At 37.9% G+C, this 18562-nt stretch overlaps 1 protein-coding gene across 1 annotated transcript; it reads left to right on the forward strand.

Moving 5' to 3' along the window:
- The first annotated feature begins 281 nt into the window (after positions 1–281).
- LOC134754545 (serine/threonine-protein kinase PRP4 homolog) lies at positions 282–18439 on the forward strand. Its single transcript, XM_063690848.1, has 11 exons — positions 282–300; positions 2136–2194; positions 4728–5706; positions 6562–6699; positions 7819–8061; positions 8916–9004; positions 9521–9667; positions 10252–10405; positions 14626–14740; positions 15963–16339; positions 17698–18439. The coding sequence occupies exons 2-11, from the start codon at positions 2184–2186 to the stop codon at positions 17902–17904; spliced, it is 2460 nt and encodes an 819-aa protein (XP_063546918.1). The 5' UTR covers positions 282–300; positions 2136–2183; the 3' UTR covers positions 17905–18439.
- The last annotated feature ends 123 nt before the right edge of the window (positions 18440–18562 follow it).

Raw genomic sequence — 18562 nt, forward strand, 5'->3', positions numbered from 1 at the left:
TAGATTGAGAGAATCATACTGTCTTTGTCTTACACTAGTACTAGCACCCAAATTAAAAATAGCTATAAAAATATAGTTGGTCAACCCAAATTGGCAGTAAATAAGAAAAAAAAACTTTACTCATCCTTTTCTTTTGGGTGCTAGTACTAGTGTAAGACAAAGATAGTATGATTCTCTATGTTTGAAATTTGACAAACTCATTAGTTACAGACTATACTTACTTTTTTTACTGGGCTCATCATCAATAGTGCTGGCAACACTATTATCCCGTCCATCAAAATGTTCCTGTGAAATTTCATGGTAATGTCACGTTTATATTTTATAATTTTCCACTTAAAAAGTGTTCGTATATAGCTGTAAATAGTGTTAAGTAAGTTAATCCATAAGTTCCGAAGAAGATTTCCGTGAGTACATGCCTCTAACGCCTTTAAGTAATCACTTATTTAGAGCAAGCAGGCGGCATATAAGAAACAGTTGTACACATTAGGCTATGGACTAAACAACAATTTTGAGTACTCTTCATCTATCAATTACGGGCTACAAAATTGATAGCTTTAAGATCTCATTCTCAAAATTGGTTTACTTATAGCTGAAATACGTGTTTAGACTTATTTATGACATGGATATCTTAATAATTCACGAAGATAACCTACTCAATATTAATTTAGCTTGGTTACTAAGGATACTCAGTAACTAGAAATCAGTGTTAATCCTTAGGATCTCTAGAATATGACCCAAGTCGAAATATAAAAAAAAAACTAAAAGAGGTTGCACCACACTTTTTGCTTATGCAGTAGGGCCACTTCCTACTAAAATTAATTCTGTTTATAGGTAATCCCTTGAAGAGTAAAATTTATAAAACAATCATAAGTCCTGTCGTCATGTATGGATCAGTGTTGGGCCCTAAAGGTGACGGATGAAAAGAGATTGCATGTAGCAGAGATGAGAATGTTAAGATGGATGTGTGGCGTGACGAGAATGGATAGGATAAGGAATGAGTATATAAGAGGAACACTGGAAGTTGCACCCATAACAGAAAAAGTAAGGGCAAATTGCTTAGCGTGGTACGGGCATGTGATGCGATGGGATGAAAGTCGTGTGACGAGAAAGGTATTAGTTTAGTGCCTGGATAAAGTGTAACAGCAATCATTCAATTTTAGCATAAGCTTAATTGAATTGACATTAATTATCAGACAATTCATTAAATCTCTTAATTTCACCCCGCTTTACACTCTCTTTATTGATGATTTCTGACATAAAAACTATCCTATGTCCTTTCCCGCGACTCAAACTATCTCTATGCCAAATTTTTACTAAATTGGTTCAGCGTTGTCAGCGTGAAGAGGTAACACACAGACATACTTTCGCATTTATAATATTAGTAGGGATTTACTAACTTACCAATAATACAAAATCAGCTTCATGCAGCCAAGCCTTCACTCAGTCCTTAGCTGCCCATGATAGCTTTAGTGCGAACCACCTCAGTTAAAGGCTAGACCTATAGAATATTTGGTACCTACTGTTTTAAGTGTTCCTTTGCCGCTCTATTTTTGCCACTGCTCATGGGAGCCTGGGGTCCGCTTGACAACTAATCCCAAGAATTGGCGTAGGCACTAGTTTTTACGAAAGCGACTGCCATCTGACCTTCCAACCCAGAGGGTAAACTAAGCCTTATCGGGATTAGTCCGGTTTCCTCACGATGTTTTCCTTCACCGAAAGGCGAATGGTAAATATCAAATGATATTTCGTACAGCAAGTTCCGAAAAACTTATTGGTACGAGCCGGATATTGAACCGGCGACCTTCAGAAAGTCGCACACTCTTACCAATGCAAATAAAAAAAATCATTTATCCATGTTTAAATACATTTTATCGTATTTTTATAAATCTTAATTTTTAGTTTTAAAGTGTGTCGACAGATGGCAATGAATTTACTGGGGTTACAAAATTTACTATGACAGTACCGCTCTAGTATAAGTTCTATTGGCAATACTTATTATTTCTATGCCTATTCAGGCAGGATGTGCTGATCAAAAATTGTTTTATTACATCTTTATTGTACCGCATTCTAGAAATAAATGATTATGATTGCTCCTTTGAATAATTTGTTAACAACATCACTTCCCTGATTTACAGATATAGTCCGAATAACAAGTTAGTTCAACACACACTGAGGATTCAATCATGGGTAAAGAGTAAGTACCAGCTAACACCTATCTTATTAGTTTGTAAGCATTATCGTGTACTTTTATTATGTATCTATGTTTAAACTTCTTGAATAAACGTGTTTTATTATTGAAATAAAACTATGAAAACGGATTATATCGCGTATATTGAATTTATAATACATCCCGACGTTTCGAACCCTTTACAGCGTTCGTGGTCAACGGGTGACTGAGGAAAAATTACAAAGTGCAAAAATACCCACATACTAAAATAATGAACAATCATAGACTATAGTAACTTTAAGGCTGGTTGTACATGCAAAATCGGTTAATAAGGCCTAGTTATACACTACAATTATTTTCAAGTAAAGATATATCAGTATGAGTAGGTTTCCTATACACAGTGCGACCTAGGGTGTTATCAGGATTTCTTTTTACCAATACATCTAAGAAGGGGAGAGAACAGTCTTTTTCCAACTCCATAGTAAATTTTATTTTGCTATGGATGGAATTTAGGTGATCCAAGAAAGTTTAAACACTACTTTCATAGTTTTATTTCATGAGTAACTATCGCGGTAACCGAAGACAATATTATGTCTTTTATTATTATTCTCTTTATTTTTCTTTCATCTTAGGCTAGGTTTTTATAATATGGATTTAAAAAAAAAATACAAAAACACGTACAAAGACAATATAAAATACATATAAACATATTATAAAAAACCTAACCTGGGGTGCCGCCAGCAGCGGGGCAGGGCCCAAACTGCCGGTGGTCAGGGCCGCAGAGGGAGGAACCGACGGACTATCCGCGCCGTGTCCAAGATGACCGCCTTCTGCATCCAACCACCTAGCGAGAGTCTCTCAAGGTGTTGGTCGAGACTCTTCGCTATGAGACCGTTCGCTGAAACGACTATCGGGACAATGATCGTCGAATCAACATCCCACATGGCGGTTATCTCGTGAGCCAAGTCTAGGTACTTACTGGACTTGTCCTTCTCGGCTTTCACGAGATTCTCATCATGCGGGATGGTGATGTCGACGAGCACGGCCCGGCGTTGCGATCGATCTATTATCACAATGTCAGGCTTATTGGCTACTTATTATTATCTTTTTAAATTACCTTGTCATATTCGATTATCTTTACTTATCTTACTAGCGATCGTAATTCCCTTTCTAGTTACTACTGAGCGAAAGAGACGATAAGCACTATTTCGCGAGATTTGCGACTTGGGGCCCGTTTATCAAAAGCTTGTAAAGCCTGACCAGAAATATATCATTGTCAAGAGGGCGCTGTTATTCTCATGTATAGGGTGACAGTTCAGTTTAGTATGAAATTAGTTCCAGTGAAATTCCGCAACATGGCGCGTGATCATATATTCCTGGTCAGGATTTAGCTTGTAATACAAGTGGAAGTCCCTTTCTAACAAAAGCTGTCAAAAAGGGACATCCACTTGTATTAAAAGCTACAAGCTTTTGATAAACGGGCCCTTGATATATTATGCTTCTGATAGCTACAAACGAGTTCGTAAATATGTGTTCATTTTTAGGGTTCCGCACCCGAAGGGTAAAAACGGGACCCTATTACTAAGACTCCGCTGTCCGTCTGTCACCAGGCTGTATCTCATGATCCGTGATAGCTAGACAGTTGAAATTTTCACAGATGATGTATTTCTGTTGCCGCTATAACAACAGATACTAAAAAGTACGGAACCCTCGGTGCGCGAGTCCGACTCGCACTTGGCCGGTTTTTTCACCTTAATCCATTAGGGTAAAGAAATGTATACATATTTATGAAGTATGTACATAGTTATAGCCCTGCAGCAGGCGTGGCTCACTCCGCGATTTCGTCGCGTCGCTACAAGTACATGCGGCCCACACCAATTTTGGTGTCTAGCCATAGTAGTTGCCGAGCGCTATGGAACGGTCGCCTGTTCGCGCTTGCGCCACCTAGCGGCCATATTTGTCGCGTTTTGTTAGAGAGTGAATCTTCCGTACCTAGTACTATTATTTATTCTGTGCCCGCAGCTTTGCGAAATTCGCCCCTATTTAACTCATTAGGTGTCGTTCTCAAGTTAAAGGTACCACGTCGTCGCTTACCATAAGGGTGAAATTTGCTTGCATCTCTATACGAATAATCTGTCAGAGCGCCCTTGTGATAAACGACAATGTGGTACCTTTTATTCGAGATCGACACAAATCTTACTTTCTAGGCGATGGTTTTACAACAAATGTGCATGACGTTTTATGTGACATATTTCTCCACTATTTATTTTATACACTAGCAGCCGGGCTAACACATGATTGGCGAGAGAGTACACGTCCCTCTTTAATTCATACAGTTAGTAAAAGACGGGTAGTCTATCTCGCGGCGAGATACTGTCGCGCCAATCATGTGCTCGGCCTACTGCTGTCGCATAACAGATGTCATAATGTTATAATGTTCACATTTTACCACTCCTTATGGCAACGCTAACGCTCGGTGAAAAAAACCAATTATTACAACAATCTTTTAAACAAAGCCATGATTTAATAAGTTTTAACATGAAATTCTACTTTTTTCCAGAAGTAAACTAGATGCCGAGAAGGCTCTAAACGGCTCCAACTACGACGACGAAACGCGAAAAAAGAAAAAAAGCAAGAAACACAAAAAGCACAAGCGGAGCGAAGAGGATGAAGACAAAGCTTACAAAAAGAAGAAAAAATCTAAAAAGGAAAAACATAAAAGCCCCAAACCGGAGAGTGAGACATCTCTCTCTGATGTGGAAGAACTTATAAAGAAGAGCAGAGACCGAAAACCGCCGCCAAAAGAACCTTCAATAGTTAAAGAGAAGAACGGTGACACTAAAGAAAAAGATGAAGCGTTAGAGATCATATCGTCAAATTCAGAGACAGAAAATTACCAAGAAGACTGCGCCAGCCCTGAACTAAATATGATAGAAGATGATCTAAATCTGGAAGAACTTATGAAACAAAAAGAACTGCTACAAGCGTTTCTTGTCGCTTACTATTCGGATAAAAGTGATGAAAGCGATAGTGAGAAAAAAAAAGATGATGTCATATGTATTAACGATGATAAATCACCGGTTGGCAAAAAATCTAAAACAGATGACAAAAGAAAGAAAACAAGCAAAGACAGATCCGCTGAAACGGAAAAGGAACGACATAGAACAAGAAGGCACGAAGAAGATTTACGAGAGATCATTAACAGAGAGAATAGGAAAGAGATGGAGAAACGATTAGAATATAGGGAAAGGAAAGAGCGCGAGCGACGGAAGATTCACGAAGCTGAGAGGGAGCGGGTGCGGGAGCGGGAGCGGGAACGCGAGAGAGAAAAGAAGAGAGAGCGCGAACGTGAGCGGGAAAGAGAAAGACGTGATAAAGTGGTAAAGAGGGATAGAGAGAGTGAAGTCAGGCGTCGAAGGTCTAGAGAGAGGTCGCCGCTGAGACGTACGAGACGGCCGTCGGACAGAGATAGAAGGTCGAGAGAGAGACAGAGAGATCGGTCGAGAGATAGGAGAGGAGGGAGCAGGGATAGACGCAAGGTAAGAATTATATAGGTTTCTATTTTTTAGGGTTCCGTACCCAAAGGGTAATAAACGGGACCCTATTACTAAGACTCCGCTCCGCTGTTCGTCTGTCTGTCTGTCACCAGGCTGTATCTCATGAACCGTGATAGCTAGACAGTTGAAATTTTCACAGATGATGTAGTTCTGTTGCCGCTATAACAACAAATACTAAAAATAGAATAAAATAAATATTTAAGTGGGCCCCCCCTATTCCCATACAACAAACGTGATCTTTTTGCCGTTTTTTACGTAATGGTACGGAACCCTTCGTGCGCGAGTCCGACTCGAACTTGGCCGGGTTTTACGATCCCCTTAATTTGTCCATGAGTACAGAAGGGCTATTTAGAAGACAGTCAATTTGTGTAATTGAAAAGGGAACATTTTGAGCCTAGATTTTATACCCTAATTCTTTTTTAACCGACCGAAAAAGGATTAAATTCTAAAATTGTTCCTTCAAGAAAACCATAATTTTCTAAAGTGGAACTCTTGATGAAGACTATAATACTATGAAGTAATGTGGCATTCCATGCCTAAAGGGTCCTTACCTACGCTCCATGTGCATAAGGACTCTTCTCTATGGAAAGCCACAAAAGATGGGATATTAAACTGTTTTTTTTTAAGTAAAACTTCTTTAGGCGCGACTAGACTAGACTTTTTTCTGACGGAAGTAACGCTCAGTAGTGACACACGCACAATAGGACACGTCAAAGTGTCAACATAGCGATAAACGTCATCGTCAAAGAAGTTTTACTTCAATCGTGCGTAAAGATTACACACACATTTTTTGTTAGAAGCAAAAGTATCCATAGTTACTAATAAAAATGATTTCAGAACTCCGGCAGCGAAGTGGCGCACCTAGTAGCCAGTTCGTCCGACGAGCTGGACATCTCCATCAACACTGATGATGAGGAGGAAACCGAGGAGCAGATCATCGAGCGACGCCGCAAGCAGAGGGAGCAGCTGCTCAAGGTTGGTGCACAGGCAGGCAGATAAGGAACTCTCCGCGCGAGCTCGGATTTATACCTACGAATCGCGTCCCCTTCGCGGTACCAAGCCAGTTGGTTGCCACACGCGTCACCGCGCGCTCGAACACGCCGGAGATTATACGAAAGAAATGTCTTCGCAACGAAACAATAGGTCAGCTTGTAGTGTGTGGATGCAGGAATACCAAAAACAAATAATTAATTATCGTTTTTTACTCTTCCGACAAATGAGAAAAAGTAGACATTCTCAATATAGGTACTTACACCTACTGTTATTATTTTTACGATAGTTACAAGCTAAGTAGTAAAGATGTAGGTAATGTTTTTTATGACACATTTATAGCTAGATATCTACCTAAGATACCTAAGTGTTTGAAAGAAGTGTCGGCAACCCTAGCGCTGTGCCGGCGCGCGCGGTGCGGGGAGCGGCGCGTTGAAGGTCACTCCATTGTATTCTTGTGTAGGTATCAAAACGGTAGGTATTTACGTATTCTTTGAGAGATAAGTATCTGTTCGTAAGAACTATTACATAATTTGTGGCACAGGGTCGCCATGTAAAGGAGCACCTAGTAGCTAGTTAATCAGAGCTGGACATCTTCAACACTGATGATGAGGGAAACGAGGAGCAGATCGAGCGACGCAACCAGCGGGAGCAGCTATCAGATATATCGAAGCGGCCGAGGTGCTCAAAAATATCTTAACACTCACCGCCTTTACCATAGAGGCGTGTTTAGTTATCCGTTGGCCGCTTTCATATATCTGATGGCGCCTGTTAACTGGCTTGCTATCTGACTTGTGTGCTTGTTACTGATGTGTCGATGGACAGTTTTTTACAAGCTTTTATTTAACTTGCAATGTACCTATGTAAGTATGTATGTAACATGTTTGTAAGGGTCAAATCTTGCAAGTTAAATTTGACCCACTTCCCGGTTTCCGATGAAGATTTGCATACATATGTAGGTCGGGTGACAATGCAATATTATTGCAAAAGTGACAGAGATGAAGAAATTTTCTTGTTTCACGATAGACCCTCAGATAGTGGTAGTGGCGCCCCCTACGCAGAGTTTCGCGTAATATTCCCTATTAACCCTTCTTTTAATTACAGAGGCTAGGCGGCGCCAAAGACGAAAAAGAAGAAAAACAACCCGAACCCCACATAACGCCGCCCACAAAACCCGACCCAAAACCCGAGCCCAAACCCGACACGCCGGAGCCCAAACCCGAACAGAAAGAGAAGGAAGACAAACCTAAAGAAGATAAGAAGGAGGAAGACAGAATTCATAAGACGGAGAAGAGAACGGGCTCGGAGTGGGACATGTTTGCGGATCAGGATAACTTCGATGTCGATGTGAGTATTTTCCTTTTTAGTGTTCCGTAGCCAAATGTCAAAAAACGGAATCCTTATGGATTCGTCATGTCTGTCTGTCTGTTTGTCTGTCTGTCCGTCCGTATGACACAGCCACTTTTTCCGAAACTATAAGAACTTTACTGTTGAAACTTGGTAAGTAGATGTATTTTGTGAACCGCATTAAGATTATCACACCAAAATAGAAAATAAAAAACCGGCCAAGTGCGAGTCGGACTCGCGCACGAAGGGTTCCGTACCATCACGGAAAAAACAGCAAAATAATCACGTTTGTTATATGGGAGCCCCACTTAAATATTTATTTTTTATCTGTTTTTTAGTATTTGTTGTTATAGCGGCAACAGAAATACATCCTCTGGGAAAATTTCAACTATCTAGCTATCACGGTTCATGAGATACAGCCTGGTGACAGACAGACAGACCGACGGACTAGGGTCGTTTTTACCCTTTGGGTACGGAACCCTGAAAAAGAAAAGCGAAATGCGAATTAATAAAATGTTTTTAAAACAAGCACGGGACTTAATCGCGTAAAAACTTACGTTTATTTATGACCTGACGTTTCGAACGTGACGTTACGTTCGTGGTCAAAGGCAGACTGGCGAGGAATGTGTAAAGAATGTATGAGGTACTGTGAGGCGATGGATAAGCGTGAATCATCTGTTTTGTATTAGTTTTTTTCTTACATTTGTTCTGTTGTCCTTTCTAGACTGTATCATGTACCTAGTTGTATAAATACTTTCTATTATAAATTTCTCAGTGTATTAGTTCGCTGTAATGCTGTGTAAATTTTTTGAATTAATAAAATAAAAATATAATAAAATGTCCGTTGTCCACAGAGCCCTACAGTTGGCAGACCTCGTGGCAAGAATACTCTAGAGAATCCATCCCTCACTGACAATTGGGATGACGCCGAAGGATACTACAGGTAAAGTGTTTACAGTCAAGGGCATAAATATGAGGCATTTTCTATGAAAAGGGACCTTATTGTCGATGGCGCTTACGTCGCACAGCGTCGCGCGGCATTGTATTTATAGCTACAAAGGAATACTACTAGACCGCCTAAAGCAGTGAAGGTTGTCACTCACAAATATATAAAAAAAAGTTATACCGTAAAAACATGGTGATATATTATTGGCCGGTAGTGTACATTATTTATTCGACGACCGGTTTGGCCTAGTGGGTAGTGACCCTGCCTGTGAAGCCGATGGTCCTGGGTTCGAATCCCGGTAAGGGCATTTATTTGTGTGATGAGCACAGATATTTGTTCCTGAGTCATGGGTGTTTTCTATGTATTTAAGTATTTATATAATATATATATCGTTGTCTGAGTACCCATAACACAAGCCTCCTTAGGCTTACCGTGGGACTTAGTCAATCTGTGTAAGAATGTGCTATAATATTTATTTATTAAAAAAAATATATATATGATGAATGTCGCCAGAGTCCGTATCGGCGAATCCCTGGACAACCGTTACGCGGTATACGGATACACGGGGCAGGGCGTGTTCAGTAACGTGATCAGAGCGCGCGACCAGGCGCGTGGAGGCGCGGACGTCGCCGTCAAGATCATACGGAACAACGAGATCATGTGAGTACCTAACCTAAAGTTGCCTAAAGCTACTGTTACACATGCTCTAGAATAGCATGCTAAAAAGCGTGCTATCATTCATGAGCATGCTTATGAACTGTTTACATTTGCTGATAACTAGCACGAAAGCATGCCACTATTGAGCAATTGCTACTTAGTAGCATGTGTGTCTAAACATTGCTAATAACAAAGATAGATATAACTCCGTAATAGATGGATACAGTCTAAGTAAAAAACGTGCCTCGAAAATCAAGAAAATTTGATTCTCGATCAGATGGCGCCACTAGTTTTGGCCTACTCTCGTATAGAGGGCGTTGACGGTTTCGTTTGTTATTTAACAATTTTAACGCATATCAGTGAAAGAACATGGGTCAAAATCATATAAAAATAATTAATGCGAATAAAAAAAATCATTTATCCATATTTAAATACATTCTATCGTATTTTTATAAATCTTCATTTTTAGTTTTAAAGTGTGTTGATAGATGGCAGTGAATTTACAGTGGTTACAAAATTTACTATGACAGTACCGCTCTATCTTATTATATCCTCTTTGCCCACACTAAGCGCTTGTTTCTTCACAGGCACAAGACCGGTCTCCGCGAGTTGGAGATCCTGAAACGTCTGAACGACGCGGACGCGGACGACAAGTTCCACTGTCTCCGTCTGTTCCGCCACTTCTTCCACAAGCGCCATCTGTGCATGGTCATGGAACCTTTATCTATGAATCTACGAGAGGTGAGTACTCTTTATCTATGAATCTACGAGAGGTGAGTACTCTTTATCTATGAATCTACGAGAGGTGAGTACTCTTTATCTATGAATCTACGAGAGGTGAGTACTCTTTATCTATGAATCTACGAGAGGTGAGTACTCTTTATCTATGAATCTACGAGAGGTGAGTACTCTTTATCTATGAATCTACGAGAGGTGAGTACTCTTTATCTATGAATCTACGAGAGGTGAGTACTCTTTATCTATGAATCTACGAGAGGTGAGTACTTCACCACAAAACTATACACGGTGTTTCATGACCCACTGAAAACTTAAAAACGGTTTGTTCAGAATCGATAGGAGAATCGATTACGCTATATTTTAATGGGGGTAATTTTTTTATTATTTTTTATTATTCTTACATGCTCAGTCTACAAGTTTGTAATGCAACAATATCAATAACTAGCATTTGACACGTTATATGTCAATGAGCAACACCCTTAACTGGCCATTGGTAGACCTTATCTCGTTGCAGTAAGGTATGCAAATAAAATAAAAAAATCATTTTTTTTTTTATTGTAGGTACACAAAATATTTTTAGGGTTGTTAAGATTAACTTAAATTAAACACAGTTGACAAAATGTACCTGGTATAGAAAAATACAGTCAGGTTACTCTGGTTCCTACACTAGGCTTAGCCTGTCTCGTAGGTAACCCAGACTCGAATGAGTTTAGTTTAGTTTGAGTTTATACAATTAATTTAAACTTATTGGAATTTTAAAGTGAATGTGTGTGTGTGTCTGTGTGTGTGTGTGTGTGTGTGTGTGTGTATGTATGTATGTATATGGGTGTGTGTGTGTGAAAAGAATATTATTTAATTGTCAACTTTTAGAAGTTCTTCTATGTCCTCGTAGGAAAGAGAGCTGAGCCAAGAGGATATTTTTTTCTGAACTTCTCTAACGGTCAACTTTTTGATAGGGACTTTAGTATTGACAAATGGTCAGTTAACAGTGTTTACGATTGTAACTAGCAATTGTTTGATGTCACTCAAACGACGAAGTATCGTGTGTAGAATTACTAGTCGAATAGAATTGTTAAGAAAACTAAACAACGAATATTTTATTTTAATATTTACCGGATTAAAGAATAAATACTCAAGATGAGTTTAAAATAAAAATAAAATCTGTTGGGGTGTCTCAGGTTTTCAGTGGCTCAAGTACCGTGTATATTTGGCACGTTCGCATGTCACTTTAGAAAAATGCTCTTTTATCTTACTACAAATAAGATAAGATAAGATATCTTTATTTCATTATAAAATACATTATAAATTTGCCTTCAATCAAACCTAAAACGCATAACTATAATGATCGTCAGAGATTATGTTCATAGGAATACAATTTTGTATTATTATTATTATTATAGTACAGTATATTACAATTTTTATTAAGATTATATCTATACAGTGAAAAATTAAGTTTCGTCAAACACTACTAATATTATATATTGGTCAGCTCAACTACTGTGGTTACATAATATTTTATTAATATTGTCTTCGGTTACCGCGATAGTTACTCATGAAATAAAACTATGAAAACGGATTATATCGCGTATATTGAATTTATAATACATCCCGACGTTTCGAACCCTTTACAGCGTTCGTGGTCAACGGGTGATTGAGGAAAAATTACAAAGTGCAAAAATACCCACATACTAAAATAATGAACAATCATAGACTACAAACTTTAAGGCTGGTTGTACATGCAAAATCGGTTCATAAGGCTAGTTATACACTACAATTATTTTAAAGTAAAGATATATATATATATATATACACGCGATAAAAACTACGCCGGCTCCAACCCTACACCACACAATTCAATATACGCGATATAATCCGTTTTCATAGTTTTATTTCATAATATTTTATTGTTTAAAATAATATCAAATTCGGAATAATCATTGGTCATGTACTCTTTAACGCTGTACAATGTGCGAGACAACAGAAGTGTTTTCACTCGTAAACGGAATAAACTTTCGCTTTCTATATTTTTAATATTGTATGGTAACTTATTATATAGTTCACATCCCATAGGGTCAGGTAAGCTCTTACTCATCTTTAACCTATATCTAGTTGGTATAAGTAAGTATAAGTACTGTTACTTCAAATTTTTATCTTATTTTATTTATTTTCGCCCTCTTTTATAAATTTATTGACTTTCCTCTAGTCTATTGTACGCAGTGCTATATTTGTCTACCGTTCATCAATTCTCATCTACTCAAAGGTTAACTGGAAGAAATCCCTTAAAGGGATAAGTTCGCCTTTGTACTGCCTATCTCTGTGCCATATTTGTGTTCTATGTCTTTGTACAATAAAGAGTTTATACATACATACATACATACATACATAATATCCAGAGATCGTTTTGTGTGGCGCGGATTACACTGTGATCGTACATTAAATACCGTAAATACCCGTTTCACCCTTTATTATATACAATGTCATTAACCAAATGAAGTCCTGCCCGCGCAGCATGGTTCCCCTATCACTATGTCCGTCACTTTCGCACTCACATACTTGTTAGAACGTGACAGGCATAGTGATAAGCGTACCGTGCTACGACGCCTGTTGAAAGATAAAGATACAAGATACATTATGCATTTAATCAAAAGAACATTTTATTTTAGCAAAGATACATTTTCTTTCCGAGTCCGGTCCGGACACATCCCTACAAACAAATTTCTGTGCATGATGGGTGTTAAATCGTCACCACTGTGTGCAAACTGTCAGAAGACTGATGACTTGTCTCACGTGTTGTTGGAATGCGTCCGGAATTCGGACTTGAGAAAAAGAATTTTTGGTAGTCTGGGCTCCATGCACAATGGACAGATCAATTGCTGGTTGGCAGAGCCTATATCGGACAAAGCAATCAGTGTTTACCACTTTATTGACCTCTCCCTTGAGTAGGGAACTATGATAGCACCCATGAGGCTGACATGTTCACCTAGAGTGTCCAAAGCCTCCATAAAAACCAGATTATATATAAAAAAAAAAAAAGATACATTTTGTAAGTCTCCGGCAAGCTCGGTTCTCCATACAAACGTAGTTCCGCTCTCATTTTAAAATGACTAGCTAGATTGCTCTGAAACTTTGAACTTACAATAGGATGAGGTATATCTATGTCTGTAATTAATTTATGTAGCTTCAGATACCATTGTTAAAAAAATACAGCGAATTTAAGTTTTTCATACAATAATTGTTGTTGCTCTATTTCGTTTGTTTTATAAACTGGAGCTATATAAAAGGAATACCTGTGCGGTTTGAGAGGAATTTCCTCCCGCGTACGCTTCGGCTGTGGAATGAGCTCCCTGCCGAGGTTTTCCCGAGGGGCTACAGTATGGGGTTCTTCAAAAAAGGAGTGTACAGGTTTTTAAAGGGTCGGCAACGCGCGTGTAATATCTCCGGTGTTGCAGGCCATAGGCTACGGTAACTGCTTACCATCAGGCGGGCCGTATGCTTGTTTGCCACCGTCGTGGTATTAAAAAAAAACTAATTTCATGCCTAGATATGAGTACCTCATGTCATTGTATGTGCAAAGTTTCATTACAATCCAACACGTAGTTTTAAAATGAGAGCGGAACTACGTTTGTATGGGAAGGTGTAATTCGGCCGAGCTTGCCGGGGACTTGTAATAAAATGCCCTTTTGATTAAATGAAAAATGTAACTTGTTCCTTTATCTTTCGAAAGGACTTCATCTGGTTAATAACATTATACTTACTATAGGTACTTTACCGATATAATTTCATTTTCATTTCATTTCATTTATTTATTTGCGTCAAACACATAAAAATGCATGCAAATACAATTTAAAAAAAAAAACAGATCACAACAATACATATTAGAAATAATAATACACACACACATCTTAAAATTAGACAGGTAAGTTTAAAGAATAAAACATTAATACAAGGATCACAAATAATAAAAACTATGTAAAATAAAAAAAACAATAATAATGTCAAATCAAATATCAAATTATTATAGAAGAACAAAATGCGTTAGATTAGTAATAAAAGAGATGTCAGGTACATTGGTCAAAAAACTTATCATAGTATTCATTTATGGAATAAAAAGGACGGCTCAAGAAATATTCTTTAACTGCTTTGTCAAAAGTTTTAAAATCTACTATACTTTTAATTTCGTCAGTCAATAAATCTTCAATGAACCTATTTGTTTTTTTTTTTAGGTGCTAAAGAAATATGGCAAAAATAGCGGAATCCACATCAAAGCAGTGCGGAGTTATACTCAGCAGATACTGCTGGCCCTAAAACTGCTCAAGAAGACTGGAATATTACACGCTGGTATGTGTATCCTAGTTAAAAACCAGTTATCGATTTTAGTCACAAAAATGTAAAATTGATAGATTTAGTCGCTAATATTGTACACCTTTTGATACGTAATTAGCTCCATGCATGAATTTATTTTTATTTTTGGATTCATAATTTATATCGTTGGAACACCGGAAATGATAAAAATACTTTTGTAAACCTTAACATTATTTTATTAAAAATATTTAAAATGTTGAAAATTTTTGAGCGGTTGAAACGCTCATAATTTTTGGCGCGAATTCGACAGAGCGTGATGACGTCACACGTTGGGCGGCCCAACTGACGTTTGCTACTAATGACACTAATCTGTCGAACGCGTGACGTCACGTGGCGTTTCGAGCGTTTCGCTCACTAGCTTTTCGCGGGCAAATTTTTGTAATTTTTATTTATAATTTAAAGTAATTAAATGGTAATTTAAAAACGGAAATGCATTAGTAACATGATATAACGGTAACAAACATCCGAATAAAACATATTTCGTTCAAATATAAACCTCATGCATGAGGCTAATTGAAATAATAAGTACTGGTTTCTATTAGCACGTCTTCTCATCTTGCCGTTTTACAGATAAATTTTTTGAAAACAGACCCACTAAATTAGTAATGTTTTTTTTTTCTAATGGACGTTTAGGTATATGGAGGTTTATGGACGCGTATAGCACTGATTTTGTCGCTCTTATTTGTAAATTTGGTGAAGTTTGGACTGCTAAAAATAGTAATTTTGTGTAAATGAAAGTTAGACGATATCAATTTTCTCCAGAAATTACTTCAAAACAAGTGACAATTTCTCTTAACATCGATTTAATTTCCACGTAATTTTAATACAATCTACAACATTTGCTGAAAATTTCAACTGTCTAGCTATCACGTTTCATGAGATACAGCCTGGTGACATACAGACGGACAGCGGAGTCTTAGTAATAGGGTTCCGTTTTTACCCTTTGGGTACAGTCGCCATCAGATATATTGGTGCGGCCGTGGTGCTCACAAATATCTGAACACGCCTCTATTGTCAAGGCGTTAGTGCGTGTTCAGATATTTTTGAGCACCTCGGCCGCTCAGATATATCTGATGGCGACTGTACGTAACCCTAAAAAAGTAATAGCTATTGGAGGGTTCATTTTCTTAGATCTTTGGTTTATGAAATTTCTAACGGTATGCTACACACCTCAATAAACATATGAATTTCTTTTCAGATATAAAACCCGACAATATCCTAGTGAACGAAAGCAAGCTCCTCCTCAAACTGTGCGATTTCGGCTCTGCTGCCATGGTCACAGAGAACGACTTCACCCCATACCTCGTCTCCAGATTCTACAGAGCCCCGGAGATCATCCTCGGAGTACCCTATGACTTCGGTATCGACATGTGGTCCACGGCCTGCACTATATACGAACTGTCCACCGGACGGATCATGTTCAGTGGGAAATCTAATAATGAAATGTTGAAATATTTCATGGATTTGAAGGGAAAGATACCCAATAAGATTATTAAGAAGGGATTGTTTAAGGACCAGCATTTTGATGCGCAGTGCAATTTCCTGTATCACGAGTTGGACCGGGTTACTGAGAGGGTGAGTTTGGTGATTTTGATTTTTAGTTTTTGGGGGAAATTATTAAAAGCTGGCTTATTACAAGCTTTTTATTTACTTGCAATGTACCTATGTACGCTACCGCTCATAACTATTTAGGCACTCGTAATTTTTTCCATACAATTGTATACAAAATCGACTTTCAGAATTATACCGCCAAGTCGCAGTCGGGTGACAGTTTTTTGTGCAGTTTACTTTTTTAATTTAACAGACATATCGAGCTCCAAAATGATGTGCAGAATATTCGTGTACATTGCCTATTTACCAAATGGCAAGGGTTAAAAAATCCATAAATCGTTTTCCAGTACAAAATCGTTTTATTTTGTATGAACTAGTACATAAGGGTTTTTTAAATCGTTGCATAAAGTAAACTCGAAATTTTAAAGGATGTCTTTGGCAACAATTTGAGACTCAATATATTTACCTAAATTAAAATTCAATCCAACATGTAAGAGAGTCATTTGCCTGCGATCGAACAGTATGATTTTGAAAATAATTTTTGTATACAATTGTATGGTGAAAATTGCGGGCGCCTAAATACTTTTGAGCGGTAGTGTATGTATTATTGACTTGCAATGTACCTATGTATGTATGTATGTAATATGTTTGTAAGGGTCAAATCATGCAAGTTAAATTTGACCCACTTCCAGACTTCCAAAGAAGCTAAAAATTTGCATACATTTGTAAGTCGGGTGACAATGCAATATTATGGTACAATTGAGCTGATCTGATGATGGAGACAGGAGGTGGTCATAGAAACTCTGATAAAACAACAAAACCTAATTGTGTTTAGTTTTTAGAATTGTCTTGATGAGTATTAGTTGTCTGTGGAGAAAAAGTACAGTCAGCGATAAAAGCTTGTTTAAAAAATGAAAAACTTATTTTATTGGTCACTTTTAGACTCCAGTAGTCCAATGATATGAGGTATATCTAGGTCTAAAATTAGTTTATATAGCTCCAATTTATAAAACAAACGAAATAGAGCAAAAACAAGTTTTGTATGGAAAACTTAAATTCACTGTATTTTTTTAACTATGGTATCTGAAGCTAGATAAAATATTTACAGGCATAGATATACCTTATCCTATTGTAAGTACAAAGTTGAGAAATCTAGCTAGTCGTTTTAAAATGAGAGCGAACTACGTTTGTATAGAGAACCGAGTTTTCTGGAAACCCTTAAATAATTGTGCCATTTTCATCCAAAAGGGTACTTATTGTCGGTTGTCAATAAGGCGCCATTTCTATATAGCTTCAATTTGAAATCAACCTTATCGACAAGCGACAATGTGGTACCTTTTGGTTGAAAACGTCACAATTAACAAATTTTCCTCAAATTTCAGGAAAAAGTAGTAGTAATGACCAGCATAAAACCGTCACGCGACCTCCAATCAGAGCTCGCGCCCTCCCACCACCGCCTCCCAGCCAACGAGGCGAAGAAGATCACGCAGCTCAAGGATCTACTGGAGCGCATGCTCATGCTTGACCCGGCCAAGCGTGCGTCCGTCAACCACTGTCTCGCGCACGCCTTTATACAGGAGAAAATATAGCATATACCCTTTCATGTACTAAGCAGGTCATTTCAATATTTAGGGCGAATATCAACGTCACGCAGCAGATATCTATAAAGTTTTCCATACAATAAAATGTGCCATTTTCAACCAAAAGGTACCACATTGTCGCTTGTGAATAAGGTTGATTTCAAATTGAAGCTATTTGGAAATAGCGCCTTATTGACAACCGGCAAGTACCCTTTTGATTGAGAATGGCACAAATATAACGAACCCTTTAGCGGTGACAGACTTTTTGGTCCAACCGACCCTTAGTCGGGTGGTGAGCGTATTTTTGTAGTAAAAAACGATTATAAAAAATAAATTTGTCATATTTTACAATGATTACACTAAATTGGTGGTATTATAAGTGAAGGGTACACGGAAAGAACATGTCTTGTCACTGTGACAACATTTTGAGTTATCGCTGTTTGAAAGGAACGATGTAGGTAATTAACCATATTATTTTCGTTTAGTAGTGATTTTAAAGTGAGAAAAAAAGGAGTTATATTTATAATTGCAGCGGTAACAGAAGTTGTAACTAATAGTTCATTGAGGGCTCTATATTTTGAGATTAAAATCTCATTTTCGAAAAAAAGTGACTAGACATGACCCTCTTTCCGTGTACCCTTCAAGTGATATATTAAGTTAACTAAAT

This window comes from Cydia strobilella, chromosome Z (assembly GCF_947568885.1).
Source record: "Cydia strobilella chromosome Z, ilCydStro3.1, whole genome shotgun sequence".
Taxonomy (NCBI): Eukaryota; Metazoa; Arthropoda; class Insecta; order Lepidoptera; family Tortricidae; genus Cydia; species Cydia strobilella.

Bases quoted from the DNA above. Each gene is read 5' to 3' on its own strand.
- LOC134754545 (XM_063690848.1), top strand. The intron at 6,700-7,818 runs GTTGGTGCACAG...TTTTAATTACAG, and splicing joins AGAGGGAGCAGCTGCTCAAG to AGGCTAGGCGGCGCCAAAGA. The intron at 9,668-10,251 runs GTGAGTACCTAA...GTTTCTTCACAG, and splicing joins ATACGGAACAACGAGATCAT to GCACAAGACCGGTCTCCGCG.